The following is an 18,192-nucleotide window of genomic DNA, read 5'->3' as shown; positions in this document are numbered from 1 at the left end:
TAATGCACAGTATTATGAATATAGTTAAAATTATATATCATATACTTGAAAACTGCTTAGATTAAATTTCAAATGTTCTCATCACAAAAAAGAAATGGAATTATGTGACGTGACAGAGGTGTTAGCTAATGCTAAGGTGGTAATCATGTTGCAAGATACATGTACATGTATATCAAATCAACATGGAGAGGAGCCAAGATGCCAGAACGGCATGGGAGTTTTTTGTGTGTCTCCCGACCATGAAATACAGCCAAACTAACATTAAACCACCCTGCACACCTAGAAAACTGATCTGAAGATTAACACAACAATCTGCACAACCTGAACCATAGAATTCAGCAGGAATGGGGTGTGGAGAGGGGAACTTGGAGAGAGAGAAGCCATGGAGAGAGGATGGAGATGGGGGGGGACGGAATATGGGAAAAGCACCCCTCTCCAAAAGCATCTGGAGAGAAAGTGGAAAATTGGAGACAGCCACAGGGACTGAACTAAAAAGGGAGAAAGGAGAAAGGAGAAATGAGAGGGTTTAAATTCCATTAAAACGGTAAACAGGGGGAGCACGGAGTCTAAAACTCTGCAGCTCGATACCTAGTGGTGCTCTGGTGGAAAGAGCAAATCCCCAGGAACAGAGTGGGGTCCAGGAGGTTCTTGGGCCACACGGGGAGAAGCAGTTCCACTGCTGGAAGGACATTTGGTGGAGGCTGTGAGGCCACCTGGGCCCAGGAGACCCCAGAGAACGGCCACATTCACTAGTACTGAAACAAGGTCATTGCGGGTGAAGCCTGGTGCCATATGTGTGTTGTGATTTTCCATAATCCCTGAGGCGCTGCTGTTACACTCTCTCACAAACTTTTTCTGGGGTGGACTGGCACATGGCCACAGTGTCTAGGCATTGGCAACAGCATGGTGTTACAAGCGTTCCAGGGTGCAGCCAGCACCTGGCCATTGCTCGATGAGACCCTCTGCAGACAGGCAGTGCAGGTCGATGCCACATTCCCTTAGAAGTGGGGGGCCGGGGAAGGCAGCCCCATCTGAGACAAAACTGGGGAGGCAGGTGGTGCCTGGGGCTTGGTCACGGACAGTGTGGAAGTGGTAGTGGATGGAAGCTGAAGACAAAGGACGGGTGCACAATTGCTGATTGTGGAGAACAGAGTTCCAATACTAGAGACTGGGTAGCTGGGTGACACCATTTTCACCGCTCCTGTGCATGCGCATACGCACCTACAAGCACCACAACAATCCACCCCAGTATGCTAGCACTGCCATCTAGAGGAGAATGGAGCCATTACACTAAGCCCTGACCAACTGGGCCAACCTCACTCTTCAAGAACACAAGTCTCACCACCTGCTTAGCTTACGGACTATAAAACGCTTCAGAGTTTGACTTCTAGGGGAAAACGAAGTAATTTCAGTCATATTTCAGTCTGTTAGCTGGTCCAACTATTCAATTTTCTTCCTTTGTTTCTTCCTTTCTTTCTTTCATTCATTCCTTCCTTCATTCCTTACTTCCCTTCTTCTTTTTTTCGTTTCTTTTCTTTTTCATGAATACAGAAAAAGAAAAAAATTCATTTTTACTTTCAATTTTTATTAAAAATATTTTTCTTTATTTTTTTTACTATATTTTTTACTTTTGTGTAAATTTTTTCAAATTCTAGTTTACTTCCATCATTTCATTTTAGTCTACATCAGTGTATTCATTTTTTCAAATTCTCAAATGATTTCTTTTTTTCCCCCCTTTTCTCTAGTCTATCAAGCCACTTTCAACACCCAGACCAAAACACACCTAGGATCTAGCATCATTTATTTGATTTGTGTGAGAGTGTGTGTGTTTGTTTGTTTTTAATTTTTTATTTTATTTTAATTTTAATTTATTCTACCTCATTAATTCCTTTTCTCCCTTCAAAATGATGAAACGAAGGAATTCACTCCAAAAGAAAGAGCAGGAAGAAATGACAGCCAGGGACTTAACCAACACAGATAAAAGTAATATGTCTGAACCAGAATTTAGAATCACAATAATAAGAATATTGGCTGCAGTCAAAAACAGATTAGAATCCCTTTCTGCGAAGATAAAAGAAGTAAAAGCTAGTCAGGATGAAATAAAAAATGCTATAACGGAGCTGCAATCTCAAATGGATGCTGCAGCAGCAAGGATGGATGAGGCAGAACAGAGAATCACAATATAGAGGACAAACCTGTGGAGAATAATGAAGCAGAAAACAAGAGGGAGATTAAGGCAAAAGAGCACAATTTAAGAACTAGAGCAATCGTGAGAGGGACATCAGAATCATAGGGGTCCCAGAAAAGGAAGAGAGAGAAACAGGGGTAGAAGGATTATGTGAACAAGTCATAGCGAAAAACATCCCTAACCTAGGGAGAGACACAACATCAAAATCCGGGAAGCACACAGGACTCCCATTACATTCAACAAAAACCAATCATCAACAAGGCATATCATAGTCAAATTCACAAAATACTGAGGCAAGGAGAGAATCATCAAAGAGGCAAGGGACAAAAAGTCCTTAAACTATAAGGGAAACAGATCAGGTTTGCAGCAGACCCATCCACAGAAACTTGGCAGGCCAGAAAGGAGTGGCAGCATATATTCAATGTGCTCAATCAGAAAAATATGCAGCCAAGAATTCTTTATCCAGTAAGTCTGTCATTCAAAACAGAAGGAGAGATAAAAAGTTTCCCAGACAAACAAAAATTAAATGAGTTTGTGACCACTCAACCAACCCTGCAAGAAATTTTAAGGGGGACTTTCTTAGGGGAGAAAAGATGAAAAAATTAATAAACAAATACAAAAATAAATAAATAAATAAACACCAAAAGCAACAAGGATTAGAAAGGACCAGAGAATACCACCAGAAACTCCAACTCTACAAGCATCATAATGGCAATAAATACATATCTTTTAGTACTCACTCTAAACGTCAATGGACTCAATGCTCCAATCAAAACACATAGGGTAACAAAATTGATAAGAAAACAAGATCCATCGATATGTTGTTTACAAGAGACCCACTTTAGACCTAAAGACACCTTCACATTGAAAGTAAGGGGATGGAGAACCATCTATCATGCTAATGGTCAACAAAAGAAAACTGGAGTAGCCATACTTATATCAGACAATCTAGACTTTACAATAAAGACTGTATCAAGAGATGAAGAAGGGCATTATATCATAACTAAGGGGTCTATCCACCAATAAGACCTAATAATTGTAAACATTTATACCCCCAATGTGCTGCGCCCAAATATATACATCAATTAACCACAAACATAAAGAAACTCATTGATAGTAATACCATAATAGTAGGAGACATCAACACCCCACTCACAGCAATGGACAGATCATCTTATCAAAAAATCAACAAGGAAACAATGGCTTTGAATGACACACCGGACCAGATGGACTTAACAGATATATTCAGCACATTTCATCCTAAAGCAGCAGAATACACATTCTTCTCCAGTGCACGTGGAACATTCTCCAGAATAGACCACATACTGGAACACAAATCAGACCTCAGGAAGTACAAAAAATTGAGATCATACCGTGCATAATTTCAGACCACAACACTAAAAAACTCGAAATCAACCACAAAAAATTTGGAAAGGTAACAAATACTTGGAGACTAAAGAACATCCTACTAAAGAATGAATGGGTCAACCAAGAAGCTAAAGAGGAAATTAAAAAGTATACAGAAGCCAATGAAAATGATAACACCACAATCCAAAACCTCTGGGACGCAGCAAAGGTGGTCACAGGAGGAAAGTATATAGCAATCCAGGCCTTCCTACAGAAGGAAAAATGATCTCAGATACACAACCTAACCTTACGCCTTAAGGAGCTGGGAAAAGAACAGCAAATAAAACCCAAAACTAGCAGAAGACAAGAAATAATAAAGATTAGAGGAGAAAATAATGCTGTTTAAACCAAAAAAAACACAGTGGAACAGATCAATGAAACAAGAAGCTGCTTCTCTGAAAGAATTAACAAAATTGATAAACCAGTAGCCAGTTCAAAAAGGAAAAGGAAAGGACCCAGTAAATAAAATAAAGAACGAAAGAGTAGACATCAAAACCAACACAGCACAAATAAAAACAATAATAAGAGAATATTATGAGCAATTATATGCCAATAAAATGGGCAATCTGGAAATGGACAAATTCTTAGAAACATATATACTACCAAACTGAAACAGGAAAAAATAGAAAATTTGAACAGACCCACAACCCGTAAAGAAATCAAACTGAAAATCAAAATCTCCCAAAAAAACAAGAGTCCAAGGGCAGATGGCTTTCCAGGGGAATTCTACCAAACATTTAAACACCTACTCTCTTGAACCTGTTCCAAAATAGAAATGGAAGGAAAACTTCCAAACTCTATCTATGAGGCCAGCAGTACCTTGATTCCAAAACCAGAAAGAGACCCCACTAAAAAGGAGAACTATAGACCAATTTCCCTGATGAACCTGGATGCAAAAATCCTCAACAGGATATTAGCCAACCGGATCCAACAATACATTAAAAAACGTATTCCCCACGACCAAGTGGGATTTATACCTGAGATGTAGGGCTGGTTCAATATCCGCAAAACAAGTAACGTGATTCATCAGATCAATAAAATATAGGACAAGAACCATATGATCCTCTCAATAGATGCAGAGAAAGCATTAGACAAAATACAGGATCCTTTCTTGATAAAAACCCTCAAGAAAGTAGGGATAGAGGGACCATACCTTGAGATCATAAGCCCTATATAAACGACCCAATGCTAATATCATCCTCAATGGGGAAAACCTGAGAGCTTTCCCCCTAAGGTCAAGAACAAGACAGGGATGTCCACTCTTGCCACTGTTACTCAACATAGTATTGGAAGTCTTAGCCTCTGCAATCAGACAAAACAGAAATAAAAGGCATCCAAATCGGCCAGGAAGAGGTCAAACATTCACTCTTCGCAGATGACATGATACTCTCTATGGAAAACCCAAAAGATTCCACCAAAAATCTGCTAGCATTGATTCATGAATTCAGCAAAGTTGCAGGATATAAAATCAATGCACAGAAATCGGCTGCATTCCTAGTCACCAACAATGAAGCAACAGAAAGAGAAATCAAGGTTTGAGCCCATTTACAACTGCACCAAAACCCATAAAATACTCAGGAGTAAATCTGAAAAAAAAAAAAAGAGGTGAAAAATCTATACACTGAAAACTATAGAAAACTTATGAAAGAAACTGGAGAAGACACACACACACACAAAAAAAAAAAAAAAAAAAAAAAAAAAAATAGAAAAGATTCCATGCTCCTGGACAGGAAGAACAAATATTGTTAAAATGTCAATACTACCCAAAGCAATCTACATATTCAATTCAATCCCTTTAAAATAACACCAGCATTCTTCACAGAGCTACAATAAACAATCCTAAAATTTGTATGGAACCAGTAAAGACCCCGAATAGCCAAAGCAATCTTGAAAAAGAAAACCAAACCAGGGGGTATCATAATCCCAGACCTCAAGCTATGCTACAAAGCTGTAATCATCAAGACAGTATGGTACGGCACAAGAACACTCAGATCAATGGAACAGAATAGAGAACCCAGAAATGGACCCACAAACGTATGACCAACTAATCTTTGACAAAGCAGGAAAGAATATCCAATGGAATAAAGACAGTCTCTTCAGCAAGTGGTGCTGGGAAAACTGGACAGCGACATGCAGAAGAATGAACTTGGACCACTTTCTTACACCATACACAAAAATAAACTCAAACTGGATGAAAGACCTAAATATAAGACAGAAAACCATCATAATCCTCGAGGTTAAAGCAGGCAAAAACCTCTTTGACCTTGGCCGCAGCAACTTCTTACTGAACACGTCTCCAGAGGCAAGGGAAACAAAAGCCAAAATGAACTACTGGGACCTCATCAAAATAAAAAGCTTCTGCACAGCAAAGGAAACAATCGGCAAAACTAAAAGGCTACTGACAGAATAGGAGAAGATATTTGCAAAATGACATATCAGATAAAGGGTTAGTATCCAAAATCTATAAAGAACTTATCCAACTCAACACCCAAAAAACAAATCATCCAGTGAAGAAATGGGCAAAAGACATGAAATGAGACTTCTCCAAAGAAGACATCTAGATCGCCAACCGACACATGAAAAAATGCTCAACATCACTCATCATCAGGGTAATACAAATCAAAACCACAATGAGATACACCTCACAACTGTCAGAATGGCTAACAGTAACAACTCAGGCAACAACAGATGTTGCCGAGGCTGTGGAGAAAGAGGATCTCTTTTGCACTGCTGGTGGGAATGCAAGCTGGTACAGCCACTCTGGAAAACAGTATGGAGGTTCCTCAAAAAACTAAAAATAGAACTACCCTATGACCCAGCAATTGCACTACTAGGCATTTATCCAAGGGATACAGGTGTGCTGTTTCAAAGGGACACATGCACCCCTATGTTTATAGCAGCACTATCAACAATAGCCAAAGTATGGAAAGAGCCCAAATGTCCATTGATGGATGAATGGATACAGAAGATGTGGTATATATATATACAATGGAGTATTACTCGGCAATCAAAAAGAGTGAAATCTTGCCATTTGCAACTACATGGATGGAACTGGAGGATATTATGCTATGCGAAATTAGTCAGTCAGAGAAAGACAAATATATGACTTCACTCATATGAGGACGTTAAGAGACAAAACAGATGAACGTAAGAGAAGGGAAACAAAAATAATATAAAAACAGAGGGGAACAAAACATAAGAGACTCTTAAATATGGAGAACAAACAGAGGGTTACCTGAGGAGTTGTGGGAGAGGGGATGGGCTAAATGGGTAAGGGGCATTAAGGAATCTACTCCTGAAATCATTGTTGCACTGTATGCCAACTAATTTGGATATAAACTAAAAGAAAACAAAAACATCTAAAGATATAAAAGATATTTTGGGAGCAAGTAAAAAGTAGAGATTATATATTAAATATTACTGAATCAATGTTAATTAATTTATTGGGTGTGATAAAAAAAAGAATAGCGCCTGTCTTACAGGAACGTAAGCAAGTTTGAGTTAAGAATTAATGCATATTTTTAGAATAATTAAGAAGAATTTAGAAGTCTTCCAAAGTTTTTAGAATAGCAAGCACCTTACATAGAGCAAGCACTCCATATTGTATGTCTAGTATGTTTTTATACCACCCACAAAAGATTCCCAAAACTCTTTAGATTATAAGGGATCCATAGATGCTAAAATCTTTTTTCTTCCTCAATGGCATCTTCATTCATGGAGTGGGATGCCACTTCCTAGCTTTTGTCAAAGGCAGGTAAACTGAGGGTCTAAGAGTTGATTGTCCACCTCCACTGTCCTTCTTGTCAAAGTCTGACTAGCTGTCTTCCCAGACTCAGTCTAGTTCCCATGTCCCAAGTTCCCTAAAGCTGACATGCTCCTGATTATTGCCCTCCTTAGCTCTTCTGTCAGGGTTCACTCAAAGGGAAATCCTTAAGGTTCCTCTTAGGGACTAAGTCCCATAAGATGATGCTGGGATGTCATAAGAAATGCTCTCATAGAATCCCCTTAAAACAGCCAAGGCCGATTGAATTATCTTTGGAACTTCTTTGTGATGAGTATTCATTAAAAAAAATAATTATACATTTAGTGTAAGTATATATAATCTTTTTAAAAAATATAATATTATTGAGTATATTACCCATGCCATTTACTATATCCCCATGACTTATTTTAAAAGTAGAAATTTGTGGGGTGCCTGGGTTGCTCAGTTGGTTGAGCATCCAACTTTGGCTCAGGTCATGCTCTTGCAGCTTATGAGTTCCAGTTCCACATTGGGTTTGCTGCTGTTAGCGCAGTCTGCTTAGGACCCTCTGTCCCCTTCTGTCTGCCCCTCCTCTGCTCATGTGCTCTCAAAAATGAATAAACAGTTAAAAAAAAAAACAAAACCTAGAAGTTTGGACTTCTTGATCCCCTTCACCCATTTTGCCCCTCTGGCTACCATCAATCCATTCTCTTTATTGATTACTCTGGGTTTTGTTTTGTTCTGTTTTGGTTTTTAGATTCCACATATAAGTGAAATTATATGGTATTTGCCTTTCTCTGTATGACTTATTTCACTTAGCATAATACTCTCAAGGTCCATCTATACTGTTGCAAATGGCCATATTTCATTCTTTTTTATAGCTGAGTAGCATTCCAGTGTGTGTGTGTGTGTGTGTGTGTGTGTGTCACATTTATGTAAAGATTAGTCTTAAGCTAACCAACATCTTGAGGTATATATGATTTTGGAGTCACTAACATAGAGATAATAGTTGAATTTAATGGGAGTGAATGATTTCTCCCAAATCTTATGTGTAAAATTAAGAGAAGAAAGACAAAAACTTAAAACACTAAGGAGTATCCAGCCAAGTTTGTAAAAAAGGAACTGACTTACTCAGAGGTAAGCTGATACACATTTAACTATTGGCATTCCAGAAAAGAAAAAAAAAAAAGGAAAAAGAAAAATAACCTTAATATTAGCCTTTCCAATGTGTAAATATTCCCATCATGATTGATTTCAAGCTGTCAATTTGGGATTACTGAATGGAAGTTGAGGACATGGGAACAACTGGCTCCTGGGAGTGGTATGGAGCTCTTTTCTTATCCCCCAGATTCCAGTTCTCTGTACTTTCAGTGGCACTATAGAATTCCAGTACCAACTATGGCTGTCTAAATAAGCATAAGCTATTGGTAATGGTGCTGTTCATGTAATATCATGTTATAGATAGCACTGTGTCTGATCATTTTCTGTAATCAGTTAAGAGAAACTGAGACACATAGGGTAGGTTGTTAGGTCTTTTTATGGTCCTGGTTTTACTATGAATTTAAGTGTACATATTAAAGTAACTTTAAATTGTGAGGTACTTTAATGTTTCCCTTTCTAATCTCATTCAACTTGCTTATTCCTGGAATAAATTGTGTTGTGGTATGTGTGTGTGTTGGAGGAACACTCCTTCCAGCCACCTTCACCCCAACTTACATCAAGCAGAGAATGTAGGTTAAAATCACTTCTATGATCTATGGTCTCAAGGGTCAGTGCCATGAAAAGGACCAAATAAGAGAAATTATTCTCTTCAAAATAAGAGAAACTATAATGTTTAAATAAACATACTTGAAATTATGAGACAGTCTTAGAATTATATGTCAAGTTTTTATAGATGACAGTTCCTGGCACAGTTAATTTTTTTTTCATTATTAAGGTTATAAGATCAATAGGGAGATAGTTTGGTTAGTGTACAGTGCCACAGTGACTTTTCTTGCTATCTTTTCAGCTTTATTGAGATAGAATTGACAGATAGCATTGTGTAAATAAATATAAGGTGTTACCTCATGTTGATTTTTTATTTTTATTTTGCTTTTAATTTATATCCAAATTAGTTAGCATATAGTGCAACAATGATTTCAGGAGTAGATTCCTTAATGCCCCTTACCCATTTAGCCCATCCCCTCTCCCACAACTCCTCAGGTAACCCTCTGTTTGTTCTCCATATTTAAGAGTCTCTTATGTTTTGTTCCCCTCTGTTTTTATATTATTTTTGTTTCCCTTCTCTTACGTTCATCTGTTTTGTCTCTTAACGTCCTCATATGAGTGAAGTCATATATTTGTCTTTCTCTGACTGACTAATTTCGCATAGCATAATATCCTCCAGTTCCATCCATGTAGTTGCAAATGGCAAGATTTCACTCTTTTTGATTGCCGAGTAATACTCCATTGTATATATATATACCACATCTTCTGTATCCATTCATCCATCAATGGACATTTGGGCTCTTTCCATACTTTGGCTATTGTTGATAGTGCTGCTATAAACATAGGGGTGCATGTGTCCCTTTGAAACAGCACACCTGTATCCCTTGGATAAATGCCTAGTAGTGCAATTGCTGGGTCATAGGGTAGTTCTATTTTTAGTTTTTTGAGGAACCTCCATACTGTTTTCCAGAGTGGCTGTACCAGCTTGCATTCCCACCAGCAGTGCAAAAGAGATCCTCTTTCTCCACAGCCTCGGCAACATCTGTTGTTGCCTGAGTTGTTACTGTTAGCCATTCTGACAGTTGTGAGGTGTATCTCATTGTGGTTTTGATTTGTATTACCCTGATGATGAGTGATGTTGAGCATTTTTTCATGTGTCGGTTGGCGATCTAGATGTCTTCTTTGGAGAAGTCTCATTTCATGTCTTTTGCCCATTTCTTCACTGGATGATTTGTTTTTTGGGTGTTGAGTTGGATAAGTTCTTTATAGATTTTGGATACTAACCCTTTATCTGATATGTCATTTTGCAAATATCTTCTCCTATTCTGTCAGTAGCCTTTTAGTTTTGCCGATTGTTTCCTTTGCTGTGCAGAAGCTTTTTATTTTGATGAGGTCCCAGTAGTTCATTTTGGCTTTTGTTTCCCTTGCCTCTGGAGACGTGTTCAGTAAGAAGTTGCTGCGGCCAAGGTCAAAGAGGTTTTTGCCTGCTTTAACCTCGAGGATTATGATGGTTTTCTGTCTTATATTTAGGTCTTTCATCCAGTTTGAGTTTATTTTTGTGTATGGTGTAAGAAAGTGGTCCAAGTTCATTCTTCTGCATGTCGCTGTCCAGTTTTCCCAGCACCACTTGCTGAAGAGACTGTCTTTATTCCATTGGATATTCTTTCCTGCTTTGTCAAAGATTAGTTGGTCATACGTTTGTGGGTCCATTTCTGGGTTCTCTATTCTGTTCCATTGATCTGAGTGTCTGTTTTTGTGCCAGTACCATACTGTCTTGATGATTAAAACTTTGTAATACAGCTTGAAGTCCGACAAGTCACATTAAAGTTACTGAAATAATAATTTTTTTAGAGGTATCATGGTTTGATGACAATTTTCCCAGTGAAAATAGCATCCATGAGTAGAACTATCTTTCCAAGACCATAAAATGTCTGACTATGCTCATATAGAAATAGCTTTAATAAATGTTTATTTGGGTTGAAGTCAGAATATATTAATTTCAACCAAGCTGGTGATGGTTCTCAGACAAAAACAAGGCAAAATATCAAGGCAAAATAATAACAACAACAACCACAACCCTCCCCCAAAAGCACCAGAAGGAAAAATATTTAAAGTGCTGTTAAACTCACAAATTTAGGATAAAATCAAAGTACTCAAATTCTACTACCAAGGAAAGCCTATATCAAATTAAAGCTTCATTCCAAAAACTACTTTATCAGGGATCCCTGGGGTTTTAAAATAGATACTTACAGAAAAGTTCAGAAAGTTACACTCATAGGAGTAAACTGAGCTAGAAGTACAAAACTAACTCAGTATCACAATCTTGCATTCACAGAATCATTATAGATATGATGTGAAGGTTCTTAGATGTTTTAGTTATTATTAGTCCTATTTCATGAGGAAATCATTTGCTATACTTACATTTAAAAACAAGGAGATTCTCCTGGACATTATTGCTCTTTGTCAAATGTTTATTATATGAGTGAAAGAGGGTAATTTACTTTTAAGCTACTAATATTACAATAGGGATCAATTCATCTGATTATTTTTTTTCCAGATCATTAGGGTAAATAGCTGGGAACTAGGATGTCAGGGGGGGGAAAAAAAGAAATCTAAGAGGAAGTGGATGGGACCCAAAACTCTGTACATTATCAGTTTCTCTTGGCATACAATTTTAACAAAATGCCTCAGAGTTAGAAACACTCTTAAATATGAAGCTGCCTTAACTCACTTTGGAAAAAGGCATGCCATAGATAAATAAATGACATGTAAGCATATGTCATTCTAGCAGCTAATATTATTTATATTAACACTGTCAGATACACGAAGATGTTTTTCAGATTTCTGGTCAATGACAATCCTGGCTACTGCTTCAGCACCATTTTATATTTGATAATGCTATTTATATATTGGTCTCTTTTATGGTAGCAAGTTTCACTTCTTAAGAAGCATATTGGCTTATTTTCAAATTATGATTTCTTATAAACAAAATGCAAACAGAAACAGAACATTCATTTTCAATGTTTTTATTCCCCTTTATATTTATTAATTCATTACTATTCAGAAATAAATATTAAAATGCAACTCACTGTCTTGTTCTGTGAAACCAGGTCAAAGAATTATATGAAAGCTTGTTATAAAGTCCATAAATAGTTTTGGGTAGGAGGATAAAACTTACTGTTCAGAACATTCTCCAGTTTTTGCGTCATGGATCCTTCTACTTTTTCCGTTCCATCCGCTTCTAGCTTTTGATGGATAGCTAGAAAAAACATCTAGTTAAAGTGTGGGCTATTTTAGTGGGTGGGAACACATTACATCAAAATGACATTTTTAAACAACTTTAAAAACAAAAAAAGGTCATATTATTTTCACTGCTGGAAAGAAGCACAAACATGCAAAAACTCTGCAAAGTAACCAGCAGACACCAGTCTAAGTTATTCACAGATTAACACTATTAAAATAGTACATAATACACATACTCAAATCATCTGATAATCCAGGCTAAGTGGTAAACACAGTTAAATTAAAAAAGAAAAATGAGATGTAAGTAACTAATATCTTTGATATTTGGCCACCGGAAAGTCATTTTTCTTTCTCAGTTTTACCATCTGCAAAACAGAAATACTAGTATTTGAAGTCTACCAACCTCAAAATATTTCATTTCAGCCTTGGACATAAAATGGCAAAATACATATCATTCATGTTCTATTCATTCTGTTATTACTTCCTTGGAAGTTCTCAAGAACTATCTAGTAATATCTAACAATATATCAATTTGTGGATATACAAATGACATTGGTGTTTTTTGCTACTGATATATGTCTGCATGGTTCTGATACACATTATGAAAAATAACTTTATATTTAAAAACTGCTTTACCTACTAGAGGGTAGGTTTTAAACAGAGCAAATCAAGCTCATCTAGGTAAAGTATTAAGAAAATTTACAAAATGAAATAACCAAATTCAATTTCAAATCATAACTGTGACATAATAAAAATAATAAAATTAGAAAGGCAAACATTAATTGAGCCATGACCATAAGTTAGGCACAATCATAAATTTCTAATGAATATTGTTCATCTGGCAGGAAGTCAATGAGGCATGTTCTAATATTTTTATTTCATAGATGAGAAATTACATGGCTCAGTGATACTAAATAAGTTGACCAACTTCACAAAGCCAAACCCAGAATTTGAACTCAAGCTGTCTAGTCTCAGAACAAAACTTCACCCCATACTGATTATATGCACAGGCAAGCGATTTAACCTGTGTAAGCCTGTTTTCACATTTATAGAATGAAAAGGATAGACTTACTATGTTAGTTGGGAACTGCATTCAGATACAAATAAAAGATATCTCTCTTCCAAATAATAGCTGCTAAAACACCCAGGATTTTATTGTTTCACATAACTTCCTTTGGCAAAAACTCAAATGTAAAATGTGTAACTCCAAGGGTTTCACAGCCAGTACAATGAAATTACATCACTCTTACAGTCCTTATTCTCCAACATTCAAATAGCATGTCAAACTCTTCTTAAAAGGAATTTACAGGTTCTGCCTCAACCCATCAGTCAAGCATGGTAGATTTGAGGGAGTGGGGGGTCTGCTTAAGAAAAAAAAAAATGAAGTGTTTTGTTTTAATCAATCACAATTTGATTTGTTTCCTTTGACTCATTGATTAGAAAATTCTGGGCAAATTCAGTGTTCAAATGCAGTATAAAAATATTCTCAATGCATAATAACATCTATTTCTCTCCTTCTTTAATTACTTCCTAATTTTGATCCTGCCTTTTTTTTTTTTTTTTTTTTTTAGAGAAAGAGAAAGCACAAACATGAGCATGAGCTGGGCAGAGACAGAGAGAAAATCTTAAGCAGACTCCATACTCAACACAGAGGCCCAATGCAAGGCTTGATCCTACAACCCTAGGATCATAACCTGAGCCGAAATTAAGAGTAGGATGCTCAACTGACTGAGCCGCCCAGGAGCCCCTGCCCATTTTTAATACCTTTTTTAAAGCAATTTCAAATTGTGTTTGAAATTTATAAACAGAATGCTTCTGTTAGAGAAACACATTCAGAGAGAGAAAAAGAAATACATTTTGAAAACAAAGTCAGCCAGTATATTCTTAATTGTCTTGGTTGATTCAGGAGTGAAAAGAAAGTTATTTAATGCTCCAAAATTGGATTATGCAGTAATAGCAACATAAAATGTTTCCACATATTAAAACCTAAACTTAACTTGAACTTGTTAAATGGAAAAGAACTTCCCTATCTTTAAAGAAAAGAGATAAAAATGCCCAAATATAAAAAATAGAAACTAAAAAGACTACTCACACTATTTATTTAAATGCTGGTGTAATTTTCTGACAATCTTGCTGCAAAAGAATATATGGCATACATTGCATTTTATTAAGGGGGCATTGCAAATGGTTCTTCCATGGCAATAAGATATTGCATTTTACAGTAGCCTTGCTTCAAATGTTGCTTTCTAAGTCAAAACCGTTAAAAACCATGCAGCCACATTTCTGTTGCTGACAAAACCCATCACTGATCAGCAGGTCAAAATGAGGTAAGTCTGGCTCCCCTCAGCTCAGTTTACAACCTTTTTATGCTGACAAAGCAGCTTCCTGCCACCCATCTCCAGCACAGCAGAGTCACTGTCAAGCTGTCAGCCAAGCATGAGGACCAAGAGACACTGGATCTGATAAAGGCAATCCTATTTTCCAGAAAATTAAACCAAATAACCCAATGTCTGGTTCACTTGACCTTTTATTTTCTCTAAAAACATTTTTAAACAGTATAACTCAATAAGCAACTTGGTACATGATCACAGGTTTGTTATTGTTTCTAATCTATTAAAACTTAAATATGTGAAACAGTTGCACACCATAAAATTGTATTTGGGAAACAAAAAAGTATGTATATAAAAGTTCTATTCAAAGAAAATTCAGAGTTATAAAAAGACTGCCTATTGATTCACTGAAATTTGTTTTATTTAACTCTCTAATTAAATATGGACATCAAATTTGCAGATTTCAATTAAAAAATTCATAGCATTTGTCCATACATTTATATAATGCCATTATTAAATGAGGCACTAGAAATGATACGTGCGTATAGGCAATGTCTGTAAGATTTAATGTCGGGTACACTGTGATCTACACACTCTAACCACTATATATTACTACTAGCCTATATGAGACAGGAATATTCAAACTAGGTCAAAGACTAGCAAACTATTTCTTTTCTTTTTTTTTTTTTTTTTTTAATGTTTGTTTATTTTTGGGAGAGACAGAGCACGAGCAGGGGAGGGGCAGAGAGAGAGGGAGACACAGAATGCGAAGCAGGATCCAGGCTCTGAGCTGTCAGCACAGAGCCCGACACAGGATTCAAACTCATGAACCGCAAGATCATGACCTGAGCCCAAGTCAGATGCTTAACCGACTAAGTCACCCAGGTGCCCCACCAACTATTTCTATAAAGAACCACATAGTAAATATTTTAGGCTTCATGGGCCACATAGGGCCTCTATCAAATATTCTACAACTGCTTCCCTCTTTTTTTTTTTTTTTTTTTTCCTCTCAAACAAACCTTGAAAAACACAGCCATCTTTAGTTCCTGGCCTGTACAAAGACAGAAAATGGCCAATCTGGTCCACACACCAACCTCTGAGGATAATATTTACTAAAATAGGAGACTAGGAAGAGTTAAAATGAGATCTCTTAAAAATTTAAATTTGTAAAGAACTTTTCAAACATTTAGTTTTTACTTACACCAAATTTTTATGAGTGGCTAAATTATATAAATTACATTTAAATAGGCCAGGTAATCTGTGAATCATTTCCTCAGTTACACTGGGAAGAAAAACAATAATGAAATAATTGTGACTATTACATAGAAGGCTAATAGGTATAAAGGATTCTCACTTAGATAACTGGATCCTAGACAACCATACCTGCCTAAATAACCTTCAGATACCAACAGACACTAACAACAGAATGTGCCAAAAAATCAGTTATGGCTACACTGTCTCAAGTAGCAGCAACAAAAGTAACATGGGAGGGAAGGTCAATTGTGTATCGAGCACCATGTGTTATTTACTCTGCTTTGGGCCTCTTAGTTATTCTTTAGCATAACATGAATAAAAATAATTCATACAGTTTTGGTCCATAATTGTCCTCAAAAAAAGCAAGTGATAATGTTGGACTTGCCCATAAAAACAAGAGACCAAACAGGTGAAAAGCTCAAGGGGCAGTCAGGGAAATATTCACCAAAACAAAGATGACAATCAGAAGGCACTGAGAAGGGGTGCCTGGGTAGCTCAGTTTGTTAAGCGTCCAACTTCGGCTCAGGTCATGATCTCACAGTTCATGAGTTCAAGCCCTATGTCAGGCTCTGTGCTAACAGCTCAGAGCCTAGAGCCTGCTTCAGATTCTGTGTCTCCCTTCTCTCTCTGTTCCTCCCCCGCTCACACTCTGGTCTCTCTTGCTCTCAAAAATAAATAAGCATTAAAAAAAAAAAAAAAAAAAATTGAAGAAGGCACTGAGGAAATGAAGAAGGCCTTTAATAATATGAAAAGCTCCACAAACATCACCGTGGCCTGTGAGAACTGGTGTGAACTCATATCTGGTAAGAAACTATATGTCTCATCAAGACTTCAAAGGATTGAAGGGGCGCCTGGGTGGCTCAATCAGTTAAACTTGATCTCAGCTCATGTCTTGATCTCAGGGTCATGAGTTCAAGCACTGTATTGGGCTCTGTGCTGGGTGTGAAGCCTACTTACAAAAGAAAACAAACAAACAAACAAACAAAAAAGTACTTCAAGACTTCAAGGGATTAAAAGAGAATGGCAGGGTGACTGCCATGGAAAAGTAACACAAGATGCTGGGAATATCTTTGCAGAACATAGTAAAGTAAAAATTACAATAAACATACTGAGGTTAACACTGGAAGTTATACCAGATACACTAGTCAAGTTCTAATTAAAATATTTATGGATACACACATGAAAAAAGAACATTGACAACAGCATAAATACTTCAAGATAAATAAAGGCCAGACAAGAGGGCAACAGCCACTGTTTACCTGACTGGGATGGCCTGAAAAACACCCTTGGATACATATCAAACAGTCTACTTAATCAAAAAGAAGAACACAGATGATACCAAAAAAAAGAAGAGTAAGGTGTTTATTTATACTCTGTCATCTCTATCTAGCCTAATTCTGACACAACACATCTAATTTTTTTTACAACTATCCTCAGGACTATAATTCTGCTCCCCCATTTTTCTTACTCCCTTCTCTTTACAATATTTAGAGACCACATTTCCTAACACCCAGTATGGCAGGAAACAGAAGGAAACTAGTTGAGGCATACTACTATTGGGCAGCATACTGAAAAACAGAAAAGGTACTGGGTACCATATAGGAGAGCAGAAGGAAAGGAATAATATTTTTATACAAGGCCATTCAGAAACAAACCATAAATGATAGTTGACACAACAAAAGAAAAGTGTTGAAAACCACAGATATGGGTCTACAGATTCTAAAAGCTTATCAAGTATTGGGAAAAATGAATAAAGACAAGACCTACATTCTAACATATCCTGAAAGGCATTTGGTTTTTTTAATTCAAGTCGAAACAAATATATCTTTTAAGCATTTAGGGAGAGAGAAAAACATCAATTCATCTATAAGTAATAAAGAATTACACTGGCTCAGGACTTCTCTCTGTAACACTAAAAGATACTGGATCAATGTTTTCAGAAAATAATTCTGTATGAAGCAAGACACATTTCCAGATATGCAAGAATTCAAAAGCTCTAGCACAAAACATATATCCCACTGTTCAAAAAATTCAAGGATAGAAAAGATGAAATGTAAAATGACTGGCAAGAAACATTAAAGCCAATTAAATTTATGTGAATAGATGGTAAATTTTAATTAACTGTGGTAAATGTGTTATAAAATGAAATGCAAAAACAAAAATAATTGAGAAACATAATAATGAAATGGAAAAGAAAAGGTAAAATAAAAAGCTATGTCTATAACTCCAGATTAAATTAAGACCAGAAAAAAAGGAAAGAGCATGAGAAATATAGATGTCCTGAACCAATGTTATACACAACAGGAGGCAAAAGGCAACCT

At 36.6% G+C, this 18,192-nt stretch overlaps 1 protein-coding gene across 5 annotated transcripts in view; it reads right to left on the bottom strand.

Moving 5' to 3' along the window:
* The window catches only part of EXOC2 (exocyst complex component 2), a 279,267-nt gene that overhangs the window by 178,003 nt on the left and 83,072 nt on the right, over nucleotides 1-18,192 (bottom strand). For all 5 annotated transcript variants that reach the window (XM_042938092.1, XM_042938091.1, XM_042938094.1 and 2 more), the window contains one exon: nucleotides 12,223-12,303. In XM_042938092.1, coding sequence (XP_042794026.1) covers nucleotides 12,223-12,303 — 81 coding nt within the window. The remainder of the gene's footprint in view (nucleotides 1-12,222; nucleotides 12,304-18,192) is intronic.

Source organism: Panthera leo, chromosome B2 (genome assembly GCF_018350215.1).
Source record: "Panthera leo isolate Ple1 chromosome B2, P.leo_Ple1_pat1.1, whole genome shotgun sequence".
Classification (NCBI taxonomy): Eukaryota; Metazoa; Chordata; class Mammalia; order Carnivora; family Felidae; genus Panthera; species Panthera leo.
Note: the sequence above shows the minus strand (reverse complement) of the source record. Positions and strands in the feature narration are given on the sequence as shown.